This window comes from Gymnodraco acuticeps, unplaced genomic scaffold (assembly GCF_902827175.1).
Source record: "Gymnodraco acuticeps unplaced genomic scaffold, fGymAcu1.1, whole genome shotgun sequence".
Lineage (NCBI taxonomy): Eukaryota > Metazoa > Chordata > Actinopteri > Perciformes > Bathydraconidae > Gymnodraco > Gymnodraco acuticeps.
Window position 1 is genome coordinate 151,958 of NW_022989803.1, and position 27,470 is coordinate 179,427.

General features: G+C 42.1%; 2 protein-coding genes across 8 annotated transcripts in view; both read right to left on the reverse strand.

The window, feature by feature from the left end:
* Positions 1-306: 306 nt before the first annotated feature.
* On the reverse strand, positions 307-3,507 carry ly6pge (lymphocyte antigen 6 family member pge). Its single transcript, XM_034226544.1, has 3 exons — positions 3,274-3,507; positions 1,616-1,732; positions 307-1,158 (listed from the first exon to the last, which is right to left on the reverse strand). The coding sequence occupies exons 1-3, from the start codon at positions 3,332-3,334 to the stop codon at positions 965-967; spliced, it is 372 nt and encodes a 123-aa protein (XP_034082435.1). The 5' UTR covers positions 3,335-3,507; the 3' UTR covers positions 307-964.
* A 954-nt stretch (positions 3,508-4,461) lies between these two features.
* The window catches only part of LOC117552951, a 36,593-nt gene continuing 13,584 nt past the window's right edge, over positions 4,462-27,470 (reverse strand). For 2 of the 7 annotated variants that reach the window (XM_034226722.1, XM_034226676.1), the window contains 17 exons: positions 18,337-18,440; positions 16,650-18,027; positions 14,326-14,380; positions 14,018-14,222; positions 13,542-13,591; positions 13,292-13,401; positions 12,864-13,017; positions 12,345-12,491; positions 11,963-12,055; positions 9,300-9,440; positions 9,128-9,204; positions 7,635-7,678; positions 7,053-7,061; positions 6,241-6,401; positions 6,023-6,129; positions 5,502-5,622; positions 4,462-5,396 (listed from right to left, as the gene is read on the reverse strand). In XM_034226722.1, coding sequence (XP_034082613.1) covers positions 5,331-5,396; positions 5,502-5,622; positions 6,023-6,129; positions 6,241-6,401; positions 7,053-7,061; positions 7,635-7,678; positions 9,128-9,204; positions 9,300-9,440; positions 11,963-12,055; positions 12,345-12,491; positions 12,864-13,017; positions 13,292-13,401; positions 13,542-13,591; positions 14,018-14,222; positions 14,326-14,380; positions 16,650-18,027; positions 18,337-18,440 — 3,022 coding nt within the window. In that variant the 3' untranslated portion in view covers positions 4,462-5,330. The remainder of the gene's footprint in view (positions 5,397-5,501; positions 5,623-6,022; positions 6,130-6,240; positions 6,402-7,052; positions 7,062-7,634; positions 7,679-9,127; positions 9,205-9,299; positions 9,441-11,962; positions 12,056-12,344; positions 12,492-12,863; positions 13,018-13,291; positions 13,402-13,541; positions 13,592-14,017; positions 14,223-14,325; positions 14,381-16,649; positions 18,028-18,336; positions 18,441-27,470) is intronic. The other 5 variants (XM_034226683.1, XM_034226709.1, XM_034226700.1 and 2 more) reach the window with 5 other exon arrangements.

A 27,470-nucleotide genomic window follows, 5' to 3' on the forward strand; every position in this document is an offset into this window, starting at 1 on the left:
ACAAAAATACATGCACAGTATCTTAAGGTTCTTTATATTTAATGATTTTTGAAGTTGGAACATTTCCTAATGTTAGTTCTCTAGAAATATTTGCAAAAATAAAAATACACAATAAACAGTATTCTTCATAAAATGGACATCATTCTTTTTTTATTTAATATTCTGCACGATATATACAAGAGCTGCTATTTAGATTATAGGCCATCTTCCAGTGAGAAGTCACAGATACTGTTTATACTCAGTAATTCTTTAAGTATCTTCAAACGTAGTGGATTAACCTCAATGGTGTAACACACCTTGCCTGTGGGTGTGTAAGGCTTACGTTGATTTGCTGTGTGTGAGAAGTGTTTTCTCACCACCCTCAACATATCTCGCACAGCACAGTTGTGGCATGCTCGTCAGATAGAAGGCTAATGATGTAACAACATACCAGATGATTGAACTCTTAAGGGCCATGTTTAGATACTGGAACATCTGCTTCTGAGATATTCAGGCGTAAATGCATGTTGTGTAAAATCCTTTCACAGTAATTTCACACATTGTGTACAGAGCATTTAACCAGGTTGAGCTAACTGATGAACAGCATCTCTTCCTTTATCAATATATAAAGCTAATAATAAATTATCTATGCGTATAACAGCCCTTCCCTTAGAATCCTTAGATAATGGCTTAGTAAAATCCATTGAAAGGTAAATCTACTTCAGTACTGCTTGGAGTCAATCCAACATGGTATAATTCATGCAGTCACACTTAGCACCTCAAGCTTATATATATAGTAACCGCTTGATGTATAGGCTTTTATTTGGATACATGAGGTATATCAAAGAAGAGTGGAATGGTAGTTAAGCATAACGCATACAATTAGGCAGGGTTATTTGGCATTTTTGGAGTAAATAAGAACAACACCAGTTGGCATTTGTCTTACAGGTGGATATTGTTGGCATGGTGAAGTTGAGCAGTAGGTCTAGTGCAAAACGCAGTGGAACAACAGAGGCAGAATCAGCAGCAGGTAGTTGAGTCCTGGCAGCCTGTTGGCAAAACTGGTCACATTGCAGTCATCCCCGTAGCAGCAGTGAACTCTGACACCTGGCGCTCTGTAGCCCTGGCTGTTGGCCTGAGTACAGAAAGACTTGTAGGAACATGACTTCATCACCCCACCTGACAAGGCAGAAATAGAATTCAGTTACACTGGTGAAGCAGCTGATTTACATGAACAAACCCCTTTCCTTCTTTATTTTGTTATTTGTCTGTGTGTATCCAGTATACATGAATGTAGGGAAACGAGTATCTAATATCTGTCATTTAAGGACATCTCCTATTGCCCCTTTCTTATGATTAAAACATTTAAAAACAGAATTGAGTTTGTGAAAGAAAATTGTTTTATTGCCTTGCACACATGGAGTCCTAATTAAGGATATTGATCAGGTAGGTGCAGCAAAGCTCTTCATTTCCTTAAACGCCTTGGACCACCTGCTGGGATGTGCCTTCAGACAGCAGCCTGTCCTCACTTAAACACACAACCTCACCTATACAAAAACAGCTTTTTGTATCTCTAATATGGGTGGGAAAAAGAGCTTGTAAAAGAAAGGTTACTATCTGTCACTGTTGGACTCACTTTCATGGCCCACCACCACAGCGCAGGCATCAGAGTAGCTGGGACACGTTTTGGAGCCTTGCCGGTTGCAGTCGTCGTTATTGGAGCCCATACAGCTATAACATTGCAGAGCCTCACCTGAAGGAAGCAGAAAATAAATACTGTTACAGCACACACTCAAGCAGGACGATGAAAACTTCATGGCGTGTTGAAAGAAAATAGTTAAGTGATCTCTAAAGCATAGTTTATCTTGGTCTGGGTTGATAGCATTAAACATGGTAACTCATCAGACAGCAATTTAATTTCCAAAAGAGTAATTTCACTGAGTTACATTGTGGCAAACTCAAACTAAATAATTTCCATTAATCATGAATTGTAGTCTTTTCGTGAAGATCATTCAATGCTTACCAGGGACTTAACTGAATGTGTTTTACCCTTTATCAACACAGCAGGAACAGTGTGTTGGATGAGTGTGCAAACAGACACCTCACATCGCAGTGACTCGGATGCATGACTTTGTCCCACATTGAGATAGAAGTGAGGAGAGAGCCCCAATGAGTCACTTCCTTCACACAAGTCTTCATTAAATCAAGCAAAGAATGAAACAAGTGTACTCGGATTTAAAAATAAATCTTTCTAACCTTTAGCTAAAGCTTCAGAGGCCCACTTTAAAACTCTAAAATGTATGTTTAAAGCTCTAGAGTGAACTGACCTTTAAAATATCACTATAAAGCTTTCTTTTGAAAACCTACATCATTCTAAATTCTTAAATGTCCCTTCAGAAACAGCCTTTCATGTTTCTTCCTAAGAGGACCAAATCGAGCTGGACCCTAAACATATTGTCTTGGCCATCAGAATCATATCCTTTATCCCTGAAACTGTCTTTTATCAGCCAATTATAATGTCTAGAAGGACAGGAAGTCGTTCAGCCCCACACGTGTTATGTCTCTTCATGATAGGCTTTAGACCAGAAAGGTGAAATCTTCTCTTAAAATCAGCAAATCAACTTCATGAGACTAATAATTAAATTATTCATTTGTGAAGCCCTTCAACTGATAAAAGCACAATTGTATTATATGGATTTGAGACACTTGTTTCATTGCTTTGCTTCGTGTGTGCCTGTTGACAAGACAAATAAACCCCCCCGCTGTTCATAGTTGACCCCAATCTATCCCCGCAGCACAGCCACTCTACACACATGCTACAAGCATTAGTCTTCAGGCCTATTAAAAGATTAACTGTTAGGATTGCATGCTAGTTACAGAGGAAGATTACAAACTGAAGGAAGGAAAAACGAATTAACTAACTAAGTAATTATAACAGCAACTTAGCAAAGTTGACAGGATTAAAAGTGTCATTAGAAGGTATAAGTCCTTTAACACATACAAGGCATTTTCTGAAAAACTGAAATGTTGTTATGTTCAACATTTCCTGACATGTCTGAGAATAACTTGGTAAGTTATTTTCCTGTCTCTCAGAAAACACTGAAATACAGAAAAACAACAAATGCAAACTGTTCTTGGAAATTCAAGAGTGGCCAGGGAGAAGGATACCTGGAGGGAGATACCTCCAGGTTCTGCAGTCAAACTGACTGATAGACAAAAAATAGAGGGGAGATCTAAAGGGGAACAGGACTGGGTATATATCAAAAACTATAAAAAAAAAACTAAAATCCTTACTGTAGGTTGCTAGCAGGACCAGAGGAAGCAGGAGCAATGGACAGAAGTGGACAGCTCTCATGGCGTTGGCGGTCCTCGTGGTTCTGATCTCACAATGCAAAGCAGATTGTTTGTTCCTAAAGACCCCGGAGCTAAATCTGAGCTATCAGATGAGCTAATATCCCCTCCTGCACTGACTGAGATTATCAGACTCTCCGCTGGGACCCACAGCTCTGTGGTCAATCGTTGCTTCTTCCTTCATCCTGTACCTCTCACCTCACTGCTGTTCTCTAGCCACACCTCCTGAGTGAAGATCAGCCCTTTCTTGTCCCTGTCTCACCTGCTCCAGTCCCTGCTGCACTACCTGATCTGTGAACTTTGACTTGGCCCTACAGGTGGCCATTTAGTTTCCCAGGTTCATTTGCCATTGGTTGCCCTGAGAGGTACGTCTGCCTGTGTGAGATTTTTTCAACAACTGCTTATGTAGATTCTATAATTCTATAGAGATGGTTAAGATATTTGATATTACAGTTCCAATTGCAGTGAATCAATTCAGGTTAGACATCTGTGTCAAAAATATTGCTATAATAAAAGTGTTACTTTATTGAACAATGCATAATCCTTGTCAAATGAAGTCAATTACTTGTCAAAAATATGTTCTTAATATTTTTTTGACTGAATGCTTATAAACATATTTATTATTTATATTTTATTATTTTCACTCAAGTGTGATTATGAAGTCGTTGATTTTCTGGCTTGCTCTGTGGGTTTTTTCATTCAACTACTGCAACTTTGAGAGAAAGATGCTTAATTTCCACCTCCGCCAATTAAGTTGTAACTTTGTTTTGGTTTGTTTTTTGTTTAGCTGTTGGACAGAAGGTTTCCAGAAGATATATTGGATCCTATTTCATGAAACTTGTTGAAAGGGTCTAGTAAGGGCCAAGGAAAAACCCAAATACATTTCTGGAGCTAATCAGAATCATGGGGAATCATTCACCCATTAGTTTCAGGTATCTTTTTTAACCTCATTTAACTCAATCATAGCAACTTTGGAAGAAAACTAGAATGATAGTAATTCTATATTCATTTTCCTCATAAACACCAATATGTGGATAAATAGGTGTATTGTACCAAATCAGAATTTCTTCATTTGTCATGCCAGGTCAACAACATTTAATAGAAAACATGTCATCAGTGGACCCAGGGTGCTGTATTGCCATCTTTTATTGCACTTTGTAAGCAGATGCTGTACAGCAACTGTGCAGAAGTTACTCCTCAGTGTGACAAAACGGCCGTAGCAGAACTAGGACATATCCATAAAAAAATTAAATGACTCCTGCTCACAACTTAATAAGGTCACGATTAGTTTGCTTTATATCAAAATAAAATCCCAAAAAATAGTCAAGGAAGCTATTACAAGTATGACAAATATCTACAAGGTGACATGAGGAGAGTGGGCCGAGGATGACAGAATAACTATCAAAAATGCAGAAGAATCTTTTTTTATATTTGGAATTTCCTACAATATATACAAACATAACAATACAGGTTCTCTCCCACATGCAGTAAGCTATTGGGATAGTTTGTGTTCTCTTGGTGGTGTATCAACATTTTATAAATGAATCTAAATCTGTTTTTCAAAGTCTATCTTTCTCTCTTATCAAGAGGAGAAAACAACAGGAATGGGTAAACAGTCTTCTCCCTCAGTGGCTGTCATGGCAACATCATTATAGATAATTTAAATCACAAACAATGATCTTGCTTTCTCATTATCATACACGCACTCACACGCACAGACACGCTCATAAGTGATATGTTACATATTCTTGAAACCAGACCCATGATACAGAACGATACACCGACACATCAAAATGTACAGAGTTAAAAGGAGAACGCCATTCCTGTGGATCGTGGATACACAACATCAGTAGGAAGGAACTGAACCCTTTTGGCCGTTTTAGCCTTAATGTCCATCAGTCCTTGGTAAGAGTTGTAAAAACAACGGATCAGCTTCATTTTCCAGGTCGTTTATTTCCCACAACTGGTCTTCTTCTCTGTGGGATTTGGCAATGTGGTCGCTAACTCCTCCCCATCTTGGAGATCAGCTCGTCGCAGATCTTTGTTAACTCCTCGATCTCTTTGTTCTGTAAAACAATTGTCAAAATAACATTAACATACTTGTTTTAATGAATATTTTCCCATGGTTTTATCATCCCTTCAAGCCCCAGGATTGAGAAGTTCTGACTGACCTTTTGCTCCAAGGTGCGCTCCAGGGAGTCCACCTTCATCTGCTCCTTCCTCAGACTGGCCTGATGGGCAGCCTGCTCCTGCATGGCCTTGGCACGTACATGAGCTATGTCAGAATTCGCCCTGGAACCACACAAGTAATACAAGGACAGTGAATGCGAGAGAAATAACTCACACTAAAGGTTGTGATGAGGTGCTGATCACTGGAAGTAGACTTGAAAGTAGGGAAAGGTGTCACATTGTCAAATCTTCAAGAACGACATTAATTATTCAGTTAACTATGAGAAAGCTTCAGGTCCTATGAGACTGCAACCTCGTGTTTGTAAAGCCAATGCAGAATAAATCTTTCAAAATGGAAATGGCTTATATATATTCTATAGCAACAGCTAATTAAATTGGCATATATCCAAACATATTACTTCTTGTCATTGATTAAGTGTATGTATTTAATGTGTTGTGATGCTTTCTCTTTGGGGGAAACAACATGGTCATGGTGGATTCAACTGTAGATATTAGGACTCACCTGTCTAGTTTCTCCTCTGCATGAATCTTCAGGGCTTGATAGCGCTGCTCCTCCTTGCGGACCCTGCACAGATACTCCTGAGCACATTTCTTGAGAACCTCCTCATTCTGAAAAGAGTGACAACATTTTTTAAATACTGACCAAATGTACTGTTAATCTAAATGTCTTACAAAGCCAGATCCTAATAATTCTCTTTAGTTGTGAATCATTTGTGTCACCTTGCGGAAGCCCTCCAGTACATCTTTCATTTTCTCGTAACGTCTGAAGAGGTCGGCAAGAGACTTTTCCACAGAGTTGAGGTCGGACAAGGCCTGGTCCTTCTCCATGATCAGCTGCTGGATGGTGTGGTGGGACAGAGACTTCTCTTTCTGGTCATCCTCTGACAGACACACACAAACATACTGTAGATCAGATCATCTGTCTGAAGAGCCAGCTGTACTGGTCACATGTACATTACATGTTACTTGTTATACCCACAAATACTTACAAACAGACACTTTGTTTTTGACAGAATATCGAAATGAATGTGTGGGTTAGTATGATTTAATAGCATATAATACTACACTATATGTGGCATGCAAACAAAAACAGTTAACAATGGGAAAAACAAAGAGACCTGTAAACAATATTATCAGAGCTAGCAGCTTGACCCTTGCAGCTTGTTTCTATACCCTTAAATATTAAATGATGAACCTTACACAATATTTCAGCCACCTACCCAGCTTTCCCTTTCATTTCCTGTCGCAAGCGTGAGAAGAATGACTTTTGCAGCCATATAATATAAAAAACAAAGTAATGATGTACTTAATATCAACCACTGAGGGAATGGATGAAGTAAATATCATATGATTATTCCTAAAGTAAAATAAAAACAGAGTCTCAATATACAGGATGAAATGCAACAAAAATGGACAAACAAATGTCACTGGACGAGATGAAGAAAGTGAGCACATCTGCTCCCTTTTCTGACGGACGGGTGGCGAGATGTGAGCTGACACAAACAAGTGAAGGACAATTCCGCATTACTCACCTGGCATGCCTGTCAGGGTTATCAAATAGAAAGGGAAGCAAAGATGAGAGCAGAACAGAAAAAAGGGACTGTGTTAAGTCAAGCTGGGAGGGCAAGACACGTGAGAGAGCCGAGTGTTAGACAAGAGCGGCGACAGATTGAGGCTTTTGTGAGAAGTGCTTTAATGATAGAAGAAAATTAAATTAGACAGCAGCGGAAATTAAATCTTCAGGTGGCGAAGAAGATGTAGGTGAGAGCAGGAATAATGTGGAAAGTGAACCTGCTGCGAGATTTAATGAGTCCAATAAAGTTGGACATGTGTGGGCAAAAGGTGAATACCTCCCACTCTAATGACATCAGGGTTCACTTTATATCAATCTAACATAAAAGCAAGCACATAGCTTGTGTCAGATTATAAAAAATACATCTCTCTGGAATAATTTGCAATGTAGTGTAGAGCACACATTTTGTATATTGCAAAAAACAACAACAAAGGCAGCAAAAAGTAGGGGCAGAGTATGGAGAGACAAAGGGTTCAATATCCTGAAACCAATCCTCTGGTTTTATAAGCAACCCAAAATCTGTATAGAAAATTGAACTCACCTATCATCTGTGCAATCGTCCTTTCATACTCAGCAACAATCCTCCTATGGATGAAAAAACGTCAGATCATCAATATATTGATGGGGTTGAATCTGTATCTCATATTTTCTCAGGGTATAGATGTTTTTAAATGTCAGTCTGTCGGCCTGTTCGTGCAAGAAAAACCACATGATCGAACCTGGTTGTGATATTGCCTTAATATGCTGGGAATTTTTTATATGGAAAAGACAAAGTGGCATTTATGCTGTAGAATATGACACCATCTGCATTCAGATTGATTCCCTCTAAGCTGCTCTTTAGAATGCAATTTGGTCTGCTAGACATTTTTGAACTCCCTTTCACAATAAAAGCCCTAGACATATACACTGCATCATTGCCTACCAGAGAGCATTTCGGGGAGAGGAGGAGGGGGTAGATTCGTTTTTTTGAGTAATAAACTGCTTTTTAATGTCTACTACAATCCTACTTATAACAACTAATGGGTGTTTTACAGTTCTTTCTTGCTTTGTTAGGCTATTTCAGAAAATCAACAACTACAGTGTGCCCTGTTTTTACGGCACCAACAATAATATCATATGGTAATGCTAGTGATGAAAAGTAGAAAAGTTATCTGTTCCCACTTTAAGTAAAACATGTGCTATTTAGAGATATCTTCTTAGAATTTAGGAAAACAAACAAAACTGTCATCCAGGCTACAACTTTAGATTATCTGATTACCTAAAACTATCAGTAGCTCTGTATCTTTTATTTATCTGCACTGTGTATACAGTTTTCATCTAAGCATTGCAGATGTAGGCTCCCCCACACTTCAAGCCCAGTAGCAGCATGGCCCAATGGGAAGTCATGTTTTGGGAAAAGCAGGTTGATAAAGGGTAAGAGGATTGATTAGCCACGCCTCTCCCTTAGCATCTTAGCCCATCCTTATCCCCAACCTAATCAGTCAAATGAAGTAAGCTCAACACTAACTGAGCAATAGCCAGCTGGACCCACACCCACCACCTGCTGGCAGGGAACAAGGTCTTAGTATGGTATTTCCTTGAACCCACATTGTCAGACATACTGTAGATTAATCCTCTCTGGACGTTAATATGAGTTAGTTTGTTGATCCAAGTTTTAAGATGTTCTCAGACTGTTGGTGGTGTATAATCCAAAGGGACACCAAAAGCCACTAACACATCTTGTCATGAAAAGTTGCCAAATATCATATACAAACATCATTGGTTCCTCTTTTCTCCACCATTAACTCTCGTGCTAATAGCAGGACTCAGATGGCTCTCCACTCTGCAGTTAACCATGGTTGTGTTTTACACTTAAAGCGAGATAAACCAATTGACAAGGTTAAATAGTGATGGGTGGAGTCTATGTAGAAGACACTAAGCATGGTGACGCGGTACCAGCATAAACACGGGGAGGTGTTAAATCTACATTGTGTAGTGTATGTGTGGGACCTCACTGTGTTGTAAAGGATGACAACCCAACATACTACTTCTTACCTCATCTCCATCACTTCCTGTCGGCTGTCTTCATACTTTCTCTGCCATTCCAGCACTTCTTTCTCCTTTGTCACAATCTGAGGTAGTAACAAAAGTGTCAAGTAAAGTGTGCGAAGTAGAATCAAAATATATACAGTATTACTCATAGGACAAAAATAAAAAAATGTGGCACCTCTTCTCGTGCAATTCCCAGCGAGTGGTCCAGTTCTTTGGGGAGGTGGGGACTCTCCCCCTCGATGTAGTTGGTGCTGGTCCTGGTGTACAGCGAGTCCTTGGACACACCGCTATCTACCGCAGACGAGATGTCTCTGTGCTGCTTCCAGGAAGCAAAGGAGATGCGGGAGAGGAAAGGAAACATAACCAGTTATAAACCAGACTAAGCTACAGATGGTACTCCCTTGGGCCCACTCGCATTCCTGAACAATATCTTCGAGGCAGCATCAAACTACAACAAAATGTACCACACAGCAAAAACAATATGTAAATGAGGGAGACTAGTGATGTTCCTGAAGACTTGGTCAGCTGCCACATGATTGGATGAAACAGTCTTAATTTCTACAGTATTAGCCAAGTGATTTGGCTGATGCTGCCCCCAGCTGAGCAGTCATGATCACCTGCTCATCGCAGAAGCTTGAATGTGATTGGGTCCAGGCAAGGCACACAGGAAGGAGGGCAGCATTTGATACAGCAAGGACTGCATCAGATACAGCAGAGGGAGGGAGGATAGGGCAAGGGGACTGGGCAGCATGGGTAATAGATGTTATTCTCCCGTTAAAACATATTACAACATTGTGGTCTTACCTGTTGTGGCTGAAATCAAAGTGTAACCTGTTACAGCATTTAGCCAACTATTTAAAAATACAAAGACTATGATGTGAAGGGAACAAGAAATTCCAGAGGATTGATCTTCAGAAAGACTTTGGATAAAATGTTGAGGTGTACTGAGAGACAATTAAAAACGAAATCTTATGCATCTGTTTGTGTAACCATTGCAACCTAATGACAACAACTCACCAACACTTTTGGTCCCCTAAAAACTGTAAGTTTATTCTGAGAGAGTCTGGTTTTTGGAGGATTTGATAAAATTATGGGGGCTTACAGGGTACAAGGAGATCCACTAATATGCAGAAAAGCGAATAGAATTGTTTGGCTTGCCTGGATCAGTAACTTTTTACCCACTTTTGGGCGCCATGTGTAATTGGACTTCAGTGTTGTATAGGCAAAAAACGTAAACTTTCAACTTGAAAAAAAAATAGTTGATGTGAACAAAAAAGGATAGGCTAGATAGACGAGTCAAACACAAAAACAACCCAGCAGCAAATGTATTTATTCAAGACTAAAAGAGATACTAAAAACTACAGATAACACAACTTGGACTCATTTGCTCACAGGTACAAAGTACAACTAAGGGAATCTAAAAAGTAATTTATAAAAGGTCTAAGACTTTTTGACTTGCGGTCTACAGGAGTTAGTTTACAGTGCAGTCTATATGTATTTGAGCAGTGTGGGAAATGAAGCCCTATTATTTTCTGAGCAGTCTAAAATTGGAAGTAGACGACTAAGTTTTGAAGTGTTGTGATTCCTACACTCTTAGCTAATGTAGACGTGTTCGACTTCATTCCCCCTGAGCACTGTAACCTCGTAGTTATTTCAAATCCATTGTGCTTGTGCAGTGAGCCAAAAACAATGAAATGACCAAATACTTGGACTGCACTGTAGTTGGATTATAGGACGGGGGCGGATCAAGGGGTATAATGATACTCTTACTTTAAGTAAGGGTGAACCGTTGATATTCCATCGCCGAGTGCTGGGTTTCTTTAGTCTAGACTGTGAAATGTGTGGGACACAGCATGAGACAAAGTGGAGAAGGAAGCGTCTTCCTTCCAGCTCTTACACTGACTTTCTTTTAATGTTCATAAATCAGCTAAGCAAAAAATAATCCCTATTCGTATATCCAGGCATGTGCTGTTTCAGCATAAACCCTCCAACCAACACAATTATCACACTCTACCCTAACTACTCACACCTACCTACCTGTTTGTAAGTGCTGTTAGTCCGGAAAAAGGACCAATTCAATATACAAGAATGTGACTGGGATTTAGGCGGATGATAGCAAAGCATCAACAAACACATCTGGGACAGTTACATCCCTACAATTCCTCGGCTGCTGATATAAAGTCCATCAGGAGACAATCCCAGTCACATTCATGCCATTGTAAGGCTTTTAAAAACAGGCAACATGCAAGTTGCCTAACAGGAGACAGCTGAGGAGCTCGCTGCTAGTCGGGGGGGGGGGAGCTGGATGCTTAAAGCCATGTTAGAGATTCCATATGTGGGGATTGAGGAGGACTGCATATGTAGCTGTGCAGCCACAATGTTGATAAGGCCATGGGATCACACTCACACTCAGAATGGTGTGTTTAAGGGGAGGGGAAAAGGCAGGCTGAGACACACTCATGCACGCACACTACAGCCAGGCACACGTGCATCTCACACACACCTGCATGTACGTAATAACTCATTCAGGATGCTCTTTCCTTTTACACTCACACACACACACCACACACACACACACACACACACACACACACACACACACACACACACACACACACACACACACACACACACACACACACACACACACACACACACACACACACACACACACACACACACACACACACACACACACACACACACAACACACACACACACCACACACACACACACACACACACACACACACACACACACACACACACACACCACACACACACACACACACACACACACACCCTTTGCATACATCAGGTGCAGCACTCAGCGCAGTACCTGGGGGTTTACAGTGGAGAGGGAGGGGCACTGTGAGATGTTTTTGGCTATCTGCAGAGCCTCTATCCTCAGGGCAGCAAGCACCAGTTCCTCCTGGGCCGCAGACATGGGGGGTGGGGGGAGGGGTATTGGTATTTTTTTGGGGGGTAAGGGAGGGGAGTTGCGGCCCCAGGATGAGAGAGCAAAGGGAAAACATACAGACACTTGAGTTGAGCGCACACACTTGCCGTCTACATTTCACACACCATCAATCTATGGGAAAATGAAAATGCTGGATGTAGTGAAGTGAAACAATGGGAGTAACGTGAAAAAAACACACAATCAGGGTGGAGGGGGCCCACCAGAGGCATAAAGAGGGGTCATCAGTGGTCTGTCAACACACCTGTAGTTTTTGAGCGAATGCTGTCGGGTTGGTCTCAGCCAGGTTGGGCTCCAGGTACTGCAGGAGGTCGTCACACTCAGACAGCCTGTCTAACAGGGGCATGGGCAGGACAGGAGCAGGGGCCTCCACAGGGCCCAGGCTAAGGGGCTACAGGGGCACCGGGAGGAGTGGGGGAGGAGGGTAGGGGTCAGCATGGCAAAGCAAAGCGCTGAGTTTTTGAGTGGCAGCATTGGGAGCTGAGTCACTGAGTTTAAGCTGGGAAGCTACAGTAGGGGACTGGCTATGTGTTATTAACAGTGACAGGGCTTTAATGAGAATCACTATGACTGATGTTGGAGGGCTAATTCAAGGCCTGAAATACAGCCTATTGCAATCTGCCCCATGTGACTAAACATTGACATGGTATAAATGTGACAAAATCATAACTGTCCCAACATGATGAGGACAAGACATAGAAATGACAACATGTGTGATAACTGATCGCTGAGTTTTGAATATTTACAATAGTGATCGGCTCACCTGCTCATCCCTCTCTGTGCTCTGTGTTCGGCTGAGCGCCTTGTTCTCTCTCTTTCTGCCCTTTTCCCCAGCAGAGCCATCTGGACCAGACCGGGAGCTCAGCACCGGTGTCTTCATACCCGCTGTTATCTGGGCCTCCATCTCCTCAAAACTGCTGCTCACAGGGAGAACCAGAGGGGAGAGACATGGCATGTGATTTACTGTATATGAAGGATGAGAGTGTTAATGAAAAACGGAGCTGAAGCAGCTGTATGCATTATGCAATCTTAATCATTCTGGTTTCTAGTTAGCCCAATGCATAGTCTACTGTACAAGTGAAGCACTGAACATTGCACTGTCAGACTTCCTACATTATAAAGTGAACATATAATGTAGACATTTCCGCCAAATTACAACACAAAAATAAAACATGAGTAGGTTGTGTTTACCCAGTGCAGGGGGAGCTGGGTTCAGATCCATTTGCGCACTTATTCTTGGGTAAGTTGTCAGAAATGGAGTCTAACTTCAGGTACAAAGACGGCTTCTTCACAGACAGTGGCTACATGAAACACAAGCAAATAAAGCAGACACTTTTTTAAATATAGGTCCACATTTTACAACTTAGAAAGAAAGTACAAGTATAAAGAAAGAAAGCAGCAAATATTTCATACAATTATTTAAATAACACAGAATACTCACGGGGGAAGCGGAGCCAAGCTTCTCCATATACTCAATCTCATAGTCTTGCACTGATGCAGAAAGACAAAAATAAGTTTTAGAGTCAGAGGAATAAATGGAGAGACATATCTAGCCAGTGTTGAGCTCTGGACTGATGGGTTTAGAAGCTGAGGCAGGGCTGTTTGTTCATTATATCCTCTCTGACCTAGATTGGTTGCGCCACAGAGCCTTAGGGAAGAGGTGGCTCTTTTGGAGGACAGAGGGCAGTAGAGAACTCGGCCATATTATTTCACTGCCAGAACAAAAATCAATAATGTAGCTAAATTAATGTAGAGGAAATTGGCAGGTGGCTGTACTGTAAATGATGGTTTTAGCTTTTAATATATTTTGAACACCACCTATCTGCAGTCTGCTTTGATCTATGTCAGTATTTATCAGGACGCAGGTGGCTGGAGATACAAAAAGAGATCCGAAAGAGTCAGACAGCTAAGCCTCACCTGGAGTCTGATCAGGAAGACTGTTCTCGTTAACAAAGGACGAAAGGTCGCTCGGCTGAGGGAAGTCTTGCTGCTCAGAATTCAAATCTGCATCCACGTTGTGTAGGGCTGCCCACTTATGACTAGTGGAGGAAGCCAGCTTCTCCTCATCTGTGGCGTGGTCGTCCTGTGGGTGGAGGGAGGGAGTTTCATCTGGTGTAGGATCCTGCAACACAGAGGAGGTAGCAGTGAGATGGGAGAAGGAAAACATTTAGCCAGACAGTGAGAGAGCCAAGTGTACATAAAGAGATAAAGAATCAGGTACACACCTCGGATGGCTCAGATGAGGATTTCTTTGGCGACCTCTTCACTCTGAAAGTGTTACTGAGAAAAAAAAGTTCAATCATCAAGATCCAGAGTCCCTCCGGGCCTTCAGTACACAACTTTTAATCAGATCCAACAGTCACTGTCTAACACCAAGTATTGTAAAATGTTTATAATTGCAAATCCTAATATGACAAACTGGTTCTGCTTTTGCATGAATGACAGGATATTTCCATAGAGCAGCATTACCATCATGTGAAATAGTACCACTTACTGTGTGTGGCTGAAATGAACAGAACAGTGCCATATTGTGACAAGGGATGAATCTATATTTAGTGCACAGAAGTATTGAGAAATGAATATTATGTTATGAAGAGTTTACTTGTCACACAAATTAGCGATGATTACTGTAGATGTGGATAGTTGAAGGTTCTTACTTTTTCTGTTACCTCAGTTTTCAATTTACAGATCCTGTGAAACATGGATTCTCAGAGGATTTGTAAAAAAGTTATTCGATTGCAATTAACCACAACCATCATGATTCATTATCCTGTTTATCATCAACGACTCTAAGAGACATCTGGAATATCTGGGCAGCACTGTGTCACTAGTAAAAAAACGTTTACCCATTGTATCAAGGATATCATTCCTAACTGAACTCATAAGGATTGAATATAAATGGGACAATAACCCTAAAAAACGTTATATCTTTTTTAAATCTTTTTTCTTGTTTTGTATCTATACGCCGGGAACCGGAGTCGAGGCTGATCCTCTTGCTGTAGTCCTGTGTCTTGGATACTCTATCCTGAGTTCTGGATTAAGTCGTGCACTTCGGGTCGTGGCTGAACCTGTCTCTGCGGTCCTGCCTTGGGTCTCGTCATGCTGCTTCCCTGATGGCTTCCACAGGATTGTAGCTGACATCCTCGTGGATTCATCTTCTTATTACAGACACATGCATTTCCTAACATTCGGTCTATATGCTGTAAAATGTATTATCTCTTCGATTTACACACGGCATCTATTGCACGTCTGTCCGTCCTGGGAGAGGGATCCCTCCTCTGTTGCTCTCCCTGAGGTTTCTCCCATTTTTCCCCCTTAAACTGTGGGATTTTCTCTGGAAGTTTTTCCTTGTACGATGTGAGGGTCTAAGGATAGAGGGTGTCGTTTTTCTCATACTGATATTCTGAACAATCTGTGCTGTTGTATTTGCTGTATAGTGTCTCTACTGTAGGCTATTTTTATTTTATGTACAGCACTTTGGCTCGACAAAAAATCGTTTATAAATGTGCTATATAAATAAAACTTGATTTGATTTGATTTGATATATATCTATTAAAGTATTATCATTATTATATTGTAAAGCTTTTCTCAACAATAGCCGACAATGAACACAAGAGGGAGCACAAGCCCTTCCTGATACATACTTGTGGATGTGACACAGTGGCATATCAGTAAACACTGATCTATAAAAAAGAGATACAAGGTATTTTGTCGGCTTCAGTAGAAAAAGATAATAATAACATGTTTTCCATTAAACTGAATTTGTTCCAATATTTACACTTTGGAGTACGTTCTGAAAGAAAACATGAATTCCGTGTAAATGTTTTGACAACCGACCGATGAAGGCAGAAAAAAAACGTAAAGGCATATCTCCATGTGTTTTTAAGTTATGCATATTATTGCAATCTGTTGCAGTGACCTCTATTGGAAGAAGCATTTTAAGCCTTTAACACTGCTGACCACACCCATGGTAATACAACATTGGACTTTTGTTAACTGTAAATGGTATTGTGTGTGTGTGTGTGTGTGTGTGCGTGTGCGTGTGCGTGTGCGTGTGCGTGTGCGTGTGTGCGTGTGTGTGTGTGTGTGTGTGTGTGTGTGTACTAATTATACAATGATGTTTTTACCATACATGTGTCCCACAGTTAAAAAAAATGGGCAGGATTAAAACTGTTTAAATGAATTGTTTGATCATGGGCTCAAGGGATTATGATGTCTCTGTTAATATGAAGAGGAACATCAGGGCAACATGCTGCTTTTAAATAAGTCACATGGAATTGAGGGTCAAAAAGGGATGGATGGTTGTGTTGTCCCTGTACTTACAACAAACAACATAGAGAAGACACACCCCTGGACTTCCTGTGACATATGAGAATACACAGACAAAGGTGACAGAGAGGCAGACAGAGACATAATAGACAAGAGAACCACGTACAAACACAGACTAACCTCACCTACAGAGAAGCAGACGTTCCCACACATACATTGTTCTGCAATTTCGTGTGGACTCTCCCATGTACGGCCCTTGTGTAATAAACTGTTAACTTACGATTTGATAGGAGTTTTCTTCTTCTTGGCAGGTTTGTTTAGATTTTGGTCCTCCAGTTCCCCAATGTTGTCATTGTCAATTTCATTGTCAAAGTCATTGGATGACAGTTCAAAGGAGGCGGAGGCCGTAGGAGGGGAGTCGGCCATCTTATTGGACGATTTGAAAGGGTCTGCAGAGTCATCAAAGTTATTGGAGTCAAAGGAGGGTCTTGATAGTTTGGGTGAGTTGGGGATGCCTTTCTTAGTAGTAAATGGGTTGAAGTTGGGATCTTCCCACTTGTCAGAGTCAAACTTGTAAGAGACTGCAGGAACAGGGATATCCTCCTCGTTGCCATTGTGTGTTGCTGTAAGATCGTTGTCCAGCTGCTCCGTCTTAACCGGAGGGGCTTTCTTCAGCCCCAGCCTTGGTTTCCTCAGAGGCATCTTCCCACCAGGCTTCTTGCCCAATTTCTTAGGCGGGGGAGGGGTCGCCTCACAGCCCTCCTCAGAGTAGTCAAACTCCAGCCTTACTGACTGACGGTTGGGGACGATGGGTTGCTCTTCAGGGTTTGTGATCGACTTTTCAAGAGGAGCTGGTGGACACGGCTCCACAGCAGATACAGAGGGACTCTCTGGAGGGGGGGCTATAGGAGCACACACAGGACCTTTACGACCAAGAACGGGGGAATTGGCAACTTTACTTCCTCCAGTATTGAATGGGTCAATGCTCTCAAAATTATCTGGATCCCATTTGTAGGAGGTAGTAGGGGGGATGGGGGATTCGTCTCTACCTGCTGGACTGCCCGGGAGAGGGATCTCCTCCTGGCACAAAGGTAAGGCAGGGATAATAAGGCTCTCCTCTTGGCTCGTATGATTGGTCTCCTCCGGCAGGGGAGGTGGAGTCTCCACACGGTTCTTCCTGGTTCTGCGGAGGGTTCCTCCGGGGCTCGGGGTTGCAGACCCTCCCTCGGCTTCCTCCTGAGGCTGGAGAGGGCTGGCAGTACGAGGTGTTGCCCGGTTCTTGATCTCCGTGGTGCTGCTGGATGAGGCTGGCCTCGGACTCTCTGGGTTGGAGTTCTGCCTGAGAAGAGGCTTCTTCTTCAAAGACCCAGAACGGACTTTCTTGGGCCTGCGGAGCGTCCCTGGTGCGCTCTCTGTACCTACGCTAAAGGATTCAGAATGTAGACGGAAGCCTTCCACCGATGATCCGTCCGACAGACCAGCACTGTCTAGTTCTCCTCCTTGGAGGCTGAGTGAACGGGTAAGAGCAGAAACCTCAATGTTGTATTGGCCACTGGCTGCAATGGGCCGGTCCTCATCAAATACAGTACACGGGGAATGGCATGTTGCATCAGCTGAGGGCAACTCAGAGGCAGGATCACTGACTGAGGAGTCTGCTACTGCAAAAGATGGAGAGACGTAACGTAAAGAGCTTTTAGCTGCTATAAAGCATAACATCCAAATTGAGTGAAACTGGTATAATGATAAGTTTGAACTTGCTTATGTGTTAGATTGAGACTTGAAACAGGAAGCCTTCGTGTAGACAAAAGCTGTAGCTGACTTTTTTTTAACACATCCAATGAATACTGCTTTATTCCACTAGATGGTGCACACAGCCTGTCTTACACCTGCATATTTATGGCGGTGTACCAGAGCATCATACTGTAGAAGAGCTTTGCACACATCATGGCAACATTTTCTTACTCTACCTTTTTCATTGGATGTTTGCTGGGTTTGGGGATCTATAGGATGAACAGTCTTCACTGGAGTTGTGGCTTCAGGGGTCTCAAACGCCCCATCAGAGTCTGAACTCCTATAATAGAAGATGAGTATACATCAGACTGATATCACTTGAACTGTAATGACTCAGAGTCAGTGACGCCATGCGAGGGTGATCATAACTTCTCTCCTTCAGAAACAGGACATCACGAAGGATACTTTTATTTCCCAAGAAAGCAGTGTGAATATTATTATTGAGTGCAATATATGATTTAAATAAGTGATCCATTTTGTTGTTGTCGGTATCAGGTTGGAGGCAGGTGCAATTACATGTATGTGAAGAAAATAATCCCTGTGCTGGTATGTGTTAGTGTTTTCTTTTTTTGTAAACTGTAATGTCTACAAATGAAAACACTGAATCTGCAGTGAGATGACAGATAATGACACAACTGAGACACTGAATAACTCCACCTCAACACACTCATGCAACACCCATACAAGTCCACCTAAAGGTTACACAGAGTAGGGAGGGGGACTGAGGGGAAAACCGAGTGGAAAACAGAGCAATTACTATTTTCTGCAAGATAGGCTGTAAAAGAAATCACACCGTTATTCTGTATTGATTATTCTCAGCATTACACATACACACAAAGCAAAGCCCTCCAGAAAACCGGACTACGTAGGTCGGTGCTCCACTGATCAATGTATAACCTGGCAATATGTCGCCTCAGCCTGCAGCCTGTCTCACCTCTGTCTGATCGGCTCCAAAGCATCCCTGATCCTGCGGTCATGTTGTGAGCTCCAGGAGAAACTCCGTAGGAGCCCCAGACCGGGATCAGAGCCCGGGCTGTCACCGTCTGATGCCCCACCCAGCAGTGTGTCCCAGCCCCAGCGAGCCCACTGCAGTGGAGACAGAGCCTGCCACGTACTCACTGCCATGACCGGCTACTCCTCTCCGCACAACGATGCTGCTGCCTGACACACAGGTAGACGCCCACCGCCTCTTCCTCAGATGATGACTAAAAGACCACCAGTTCCAATCTTCCCTATTTTTTTCCTCGTTTCCTCTGTATTTTAATATCTCTTTGTTTCTAATCTACAATCTTATTTCTTTCATGCTGCTCTTTGTCTATTGCAGCCCTATCAGTCTGTCTCCTCTCCTCTCCTCACCAGTAGGTAATGATGCCTCCCAATCTAAATGAGACTGGCTGCAGAAGCCCACTGCCTGCATACTGTATATTCTCTCCCCCCTTTCTCTCTCTTCCTCTCATGCTCTCTCTCTTGCTCTCCCTCCAGTTTCCTCCCTCCCTCTACATGTCTTGCTCCTGAACTACTTGGCTGTATCCACCGAGAAGACACGGCACCCTATTGCCCACCAGCCATACATTTACCATTTACCAGTACTTCACCAAATGAATATCATGTCCCTTAATGTTTAATGCGTTTAAATTGCTGTGTACAAATGGGTCATTCATACAGACACACTGAAACTGAAGAAACCTCCTTTCTTTTGATAATACTGAATCCTGAAATTATATTAGTGTGTGCATGTGCAGGCGATGGCTTCACCAACACATCCTTTGACAGTATGATTCAAATGAGTGTTTCATAATGTCCATATAAAATGGTAAGGAAAATGTCATGACTAGAGTAAACTGTGTCCTTATTGTGGATCCTTTCACAAATACAAGAGCCTAGATGGTAGAAGAGACAGGGACCCCCACGGTTAAATGACACCTCTATGTCTGCACACTATATTGATTTAGCTCATCTATATGGATTTAGCTCAAGGCATTGTTGAAGCCATTCAGCATCCTTTGGGGGTCATTTGTCAAACATGTGCACGCATACATGGATCAAATAAAAGCCAGTAGTACAAAAGACATGGGGGGCCTATAACACCATCACGCCATCAATTCTGCCGATGCAATACAATTCCCACTTATCTGATTGAGGTGGCTGGCTTGTAATAATTGTCTTTTGCTGTCATGGTCAATATGTCGACTTTCCCTGGGGTCATATCACAGCAGAGATGGAGGCGTATCTAAGTCAACACTATGGCAGGAGTAACACGTTTACTTAAGCCCCAATGTAATTTGCTGTGAAATGATATAGACTACACAAGCTCCAACAGGGTCTAAATGATATGAGAAGCCTGTTAATCACATTTTTCTATACAAAGTGAAATAATCTAACCCTAACCCTAACCCAAATGAAGCAAAAGCACTAGCAATACTTTGGGTAGTGTGTGATGCAGACATTAGAGCACATAGTAAAGAAGAGAGCCAGAGCTGTAATCTCTGTGAGGGCCCAGTGTGTCCCAGCAGGATCAGACTGGTCTGCCTGGAGATCCATCTGGATCCTTCACTGGAAACCAGGACCATAGTGTCACATGGTCGGACAGGCAGTGACACAGACAGCTCCAAGGACAGGACCCACTTACAGAGAATCAAAAGAGCTGTAAGAAATTCAGCTCTCTGGAGATTTAGTTGTAATGTGTGGTATTCAAATGTAAATATATATATATATAATTTGTTCATAGGATGATTGTAAATAGAACTTAATACAGTGATATAATAAGGAAATTGGGTCTAATTTCAACGTTCCGTCCTTGCAGAGGATATCTTTCACGTGACTGCAACACTGTGTTGCTATGGTAACAGAAGGTTGCTCCCGCCGCCATATGTTCCACGCTGGCAGGAAACACGTTGGAGGCTCACAGTCTAACACACACACACTGAGGCTTGCCTCACGTGGTACAGTGACGTGTTATATGATATTGAAAACAAATAAATGCACATTGAAAATGACGCAAGTCGCTGCTGCATAAGCATTATTCATGAATATCATTTTGGTGAAAGCAAGAAAAAATAGTGTTTATTCTACCTTTTTTGTTCCTCTCACAATGCTTGATATTGATATTTGGTATTCATTTAAAACAAATCATACAATGAAATGAGTGAATGAAAAGGTTGAATAAAATCAATCTCGGAATATCTCCTGTGGTTTATCAGCAGCTTTTGTCTGTTCTGGATGCAGACAATAAATAGAAAGAGGAAAAGCAGCGCTGAGTGGGTGAGCAGTCAGGGTATGGGGGCGAATAGAAACAAAGAGAGCAGCAGTGAGTAGCAGCCTCTCACAGGCGGAGATGACTGCCTGGAGACAGGATCTCTGCAGCGTGAGCGGGGCAGGGAGACGCTGCACTTCAGACAGCCAGACGTGTCTAAAATATAACTCGGCCTGTCGAAACAGCTTTCACTGTGCTGGAGGGAGAGCCAGCGCCATCCCCGGGGAAGAAGTGGAACTGGGCTACACTGACAAGAAAACCTAACACCACCTGCTATATATATATATAGATATATATATATATATATATGTATATAGATATATCTATATACATTCTTCCCAAAAATTAAGGTGTTGGATATGCAAAGCAAGCACTTATCTGCTCTTTGTAAAGATTTGATTACAGAATTTAGGAGGGACTAAATGTGATTAGCTCAAAGCAGCTGTGTGATTAGCCTCAATGGATTAGCTGCACCATCTTCATCAAAACTCTCTCCATCTGCACTCCAATCATCTATCTTTTTTTTCCGTTCCAATGCTACTGTCCCTTTAATTGCCTGGCACCCTCTTTGTTGCTCCATTTCTACAATCATCCAAGAACCAACATGATATCTCTTCATTTCTTGGGAGCTTTCTATATCATGTTGATTTGTGATCTTATGATATCATTTTGGGCATTAAAGGATCTACTGATTGTCTGTCAGACAAAAAGCAACAACAAAAAAAGCAACAAAAAAAAGCAGTTAAGTAAAATGGTCTATGTAGCAATTCAATACACTATTAATTGTTCACATGCTTTGCCTTATCATACATGTATGTCACCGACTGAACTAGGATTTATAAATTAACCAACATAATTTCCACTTAATAAATAAAGTAACACTTTTACTACTGTTGGGGTTGAAAAGATAAAATAACTGCTGATTTAAGGGGGTTTAGGTGGGAGTTTTAACCCCTATTTTAGTGTATAAATACAAGTTTTCTATCCTAGAAAGAAACATTGTTTTGCAGTATAAACATGAAAATACCTGGAACTAAACATTTTACACCAAAAATGTTCATTCTATGATAGTAACTGTAAATGTATATATATATATTTTTTTTTAAATAAGGAAGAGAGTAAAATCATATGATATATAACAGGCTATACCAAGAGTCTGTCCCTCATGACACCATAACCAGTGTATGAACTGGAACTAAAGACACCAACAGAGGGAGCTCCTGTGCTTCAATCCCGTGGAGTGTCTGAATCTAAAGCATGACATCATAGTGAAACATCACAACCTATTTTTATTTTACAAGAGCCTGTCCAGTTTCTCCACACATGTGATGTGGTGAGCCAGCATGCAGGGGGAAAACGTTGTAATGGAAAAAGAGCACATAGTGGCTCTTGTGTTCTTCAACTTCAGGAAATGAAATCTTATGGAGAATCACTCTGCACCGGCTTCTGCAGGTCATATAAACAGAGTCTCTCAGCTGAGCTCCATCCAGACTGATGTCAGCTCTCAAATCTGGTGTCCCTTTAAAATCCAATCAGTCTCAAAACAAAGAAGCAATTGAGAGAACAGAGTGTCAGACTAAGATTATGTCCATGTGTAATACCTCAGTGAGCCTAATCTGAGACTTCACAAGCAGATGGCTCACTAACCAACAACAGGCCAGGTCTGTGAGACAGAGCACCAGCAAGGAGGGGGTTACAATATCCATTTAAAAAATGAGATCAGATGCTGGGTTCATTCAGTAATATCCCAACCCTCACCAATGCAGACACAAAACAAAGTTCTCACTAGTTTAAGATTTCAGAATATAATGGAAATGAATTTGCTTAAAGGTGGGGTAGGTAATTTTGGAGAAACCAGCTCGAGTGCGCTAGAATTTGAAAATACACAGCCGGAAGAAATCTGCTACTTCCTTACAGAGCCCCTCCTCCAACACACACGAACGCGCACATGACCAATGAGGGAACGAGATAAGTTTGCGCACAGATGGAAGGCTGACAGGCAGGTAGGCCATCCAGTTATTTTAGCCGGGCCGGCTAAAATGATTGGTCGTGCTTTTTACAGTACTACGACTTCCACAGATGACATTTTTTTAATGGATTTTTTGTCAAAGCACTTAAGATATTCATTGCTATCGGGATGTTAAGAGCATTCCATGAAACATAACAAAAAGTGTATCTCGAGCCGGTTTCTCAAACTTACCTACCCCACCTTTAAGCACTCATTTATTTTGGTTTGGTGCCTAACATGTTGATGTGCGAATGCTTTATATACTATAACTGCTTTTGCCTTTGTTGCACAACTAAGGGAGTTTAACCAGTACTCCGTCCTCTGAGTTCTGAATTTATCAGAGCTTGGAGAAGAAAAATGACTTATGTATTATGCTATAAATCATTAATGTCTGCAATACAGCACACACACACATACAGTCACTCTTTCCCCCTTATCCCTCTCCTCTGCTTCCCCTGATTCTTCTCCCCCTGTGCAGTGGTATGTCTGAGATATAAATAAAACAGCAAAGTGGAGCACTCTTGCTCGGTCTCACTCCCTCTCTAACTCTTTCTCTGATCCACAGTTATTCCTGAGTTATCTTCTTCCACCCCCCACACAGCGCGTTCTATTTCAACACTAGTCTTGCTTCTATAGTCCTGTCCTCCATCACACAGAACAAAACATCTCCCCACCTGCCTCCCAGCGGCTCCTCCTGCACTCATCGCCTGATTCTGGTTCCCACAGGCTCTGCTGAAGCACTACCATCTTTCTCAAACACACACAGTACTGTATCCGAGGCACACTCAAGCACATGTGTCTGTGCACATGCTCACATTGTCTCATCCGTACTATTTACATCACAAAAGCACACAACAACAATGACGTGCTCAGTACGTCAAATTGGAATTAAGTGGATTTTATGGGTGTTTGCATGGAAAGATATAGATGGGGACGCAAAAGATGTATTAAACACTGAAGAAGAGATATGTGTCGGGCTTCATCCTGCAACAGTATATAACAACATGGCGAGCAGACTTTTACTCACAGGTGACTGCATTCTGCATAAGAAATCCCCCTGCATGCACAATGAAAAATATGTTGCATGGACGGCCAATTTAAAGCCATGATTAAATAAACATGACAGAAAAGAGGAAGCACTTGGAGCTGCCTTTTGACCTTTTGTTAAATGAAGTGATTTTCTTGTTTTTGATCACACCTCTGCATGTTTACCGACAGAACACTGAGGCGGTGGAGTCACACTCACATGTGTTCTTGAGAGAGAGAGGGGGTCTCTCCTTGATCCATGGACTCGTTGGCTCCCATTCTCACCTAGCTCTGCCCCCCCTGCCTGCTCCTGTTTTCCAGCCACCCTCCACATCCACCCTCCTCCTCCCCCCTTCCCTCCAAAACAACCTCTCCTGTCGCTGTTGTTGCCGAGGAGGCAGGCAGCCTGCGTCCGTGGAGGTGAGCGGCGGCTGAGCGTTGCTGTGCTGCAGTGCAGAGGATGAGTCGCTCACATCAGGAGCAAAGCAGCGGATGATTAAAGGCTCCTCACTGTCTGCACAGCATCCCTGAGCCGGTGCTGCTTCCCGGAATATTCCTCATTTGGTGGTAAAATGATGCAACACCAGAAGGAATGCAATCCCTAAGAGCAAAAATGCCAAAAAGAGAATAATCCAAAACAAAAAGGATGAAATAACAATCCTGCTTTCTTGCCGTCTTGCATGAGGTACCTCCTCTGTGTTTTGCTTCTGATATTGCTGAGCTGTGTTGCTGCTCTCACTGCCTCCTCCCCCCTCCACTCTCTCCCCTGACTCCAGCCTCCTGTGCCTTTAAAAAGACAAGCAGCTTTTTTCTCATCCGCTACCACGAGCCAAAGAATAGCAGACCCCCCAAAAACCCCACTGACGAGCAGGGGCTTTCTCTTTCACATTGTCGGCCCCCTTCTGACACCCTCCTATGGCAACAGTACATGGCCAGCCTGCCTGTCTTCCCCCATCTCTCACCCAGTGACTTGCCCAGTGAAAATGTCATGTGTGTGCCTCCTTTTCACACAATGGAAGCTTCCAGCACTCAGCGTGGCCAACCAGAGTGAAGCCTGAGGTAAACAATAGACTCTGAGAAACGAGTATTGGTGTGTACTATTCAAATCTGACCCTATTATGTTCTCTTTCATTCAAGCAAGTCTTTCTACCAGCCTGCATTCACAAAACAGACAATATTAGACCAAAATAACTCCAACTTTAAAATCCTATATTACATGTTAAAGGAGAATTATGATAACACATCAACATGTTAGACATAAGCACACATTTGAGCATAAAAGCTTAATTCAGAGGTGTCATTCGTGGCTTAAGAGATATGAACATATGCTACATTTCTAAATGAATTCAGTCTCTGGGATTAAATCCCTGGACAGCGTGCATGGTTGGTGATCTAATTTACTGGCACTCTCATCAAACCATGAATTGTATCAAAGACCAGAAGAGCAATAATGATATTCTGTCTAGACATGTTGTGCAATTTTTCCTTTTATTTATTCTGTCGGCTGTGTGTGTGGGACAGGGGCAGGGAATGCGTCCTGTGGGATGGAAATAAGAGCAGGTTCTTCAAATTTCCCATCATAAGTCAAGGAACGATGGGAAAGAGAGGCATTGGAAATATGAGAAGAATTAATCCATTGTACACTCATGGGAAAGTGAGGGAATGAGGCCTCGCCACAATAGCAGATCCAGCCTGGAGCAATTGAAGTCGCACAAACTTTCTGTACACAGGTTTCAGGTGAAGTGTCTCCGCCTGTGGCCTAAAGACACAGAATCTCCACTGTAACATGTAGAACACTAAACCCAGTGATCATGCCTAGACTAACAACTCGTTTAAAAAGGGGCAGTGTTTTCATGTAAACATGGAGTCCATTAACTTGTGTTCACAAAGAATATCGATGTGTTCTAGTCTCGGATGGGCCTGTTGGTCGATGTTTTACAGCCCAAGGGGACAAGTAAATAGCTGCCCACTCACAACGCCCAACATACACCCCTAAAAATATTGATTTCTTCTGCCATCACCACCCCCATACCAACCCAAAGATGTATCTAGGGCAGCAAAGAATGTAAGTGTGAAGTACAAATTCCTACCCTATTGTATGGCTGACAATAACATCCTCTCTGTGTCGCTACTTTAAGAGTCTGGCCTTGCACTGCTGTTCCAACTGCAGACTGAAGAAAAGTAAGAAATAAAAAATTCAACGAACTCAGGCACTGGAAGAGATGGCTGTGGCAGTTATTTCTGAAAGATTCATAACAGCGCTCCAAAGGAATCAGAATCACTAGATTTAAAATATGTGTAGCCTGCAAGGGGGATTGAATATAACAGTGCATGCTACTGAGCAGAATGTGATGGAACCATTTGTGGTGTAGTGGGTGTGGATTGAAGCTTAGTGGAAAGATTGGCAAAGCATTTCCGTAGACAAAATAATATAACCTCAATATTCAGTACTGTTCAAGTAAAACATGAGTTGTGATAGTCGAGACATTTAAATTATGAGTCTGAATCACTGGTAAAGTCTCCAATTAAACTACGAAAACAGACAGTATGCCCCTTAATTCGGCACTGCTAAACTCAAATATCTGAGATCATTTAAACAACAAAAGCAAGACAAATATTGCACGCTACTGCAATCACAAGATCTATCCACAGGTCTTTGTGGGTGGTTAAAAAAGCTCTGCAAGTTGCATACTGTTTAAATACATGTTTTAAGTAATCCTGGTTATTTATAGTTATCTGTATTATAGATATTTGTATTATAGATATCTATGACAACACCCTGGGCCGTGATCAGTTCTGAACATCTGATGATCAGGCAGAGTAAGAGCCTGGAGCTTTGTTCCTTGTTTGCCAAGAAAAGGCTGCATCGCTCCCATAAACAATCCCAGAGGGGATGAATTCCCAGAGGCTGTTTCTCAAAAACATTCACTCTTAAACGTCATCTGTGTGCATTCAAAGCAGGGATGCCAGAAACTGACCATGATCAAATTCGAAAATCGGACAGCCCTGGCGAATATTAATCG

Coding starts and splice junctions, on each gene's coding strand:
- ly6pge (XM_034226544.1), bottom strand. CDS start 3,334: ATGAGAGCTGTCCACTTCTGTCCATTGCTCCTGCTTCCTCTGGTCCTG. Junction 1,733..3,273: donor GGTCCTGCTAGCAACCTACA/GTAAGGATTTTA, acceptor TGCTTCCTTCAG/GTGAGGCTCTGCAATGTTAT. Junction 1,159..1,615: donor TGTGGTGGTGGGCCATGAAA/GTGAGTCCAACA, acceptor CTGCCTTGTCAG/GTGGGGTGATGAAGTCATGT.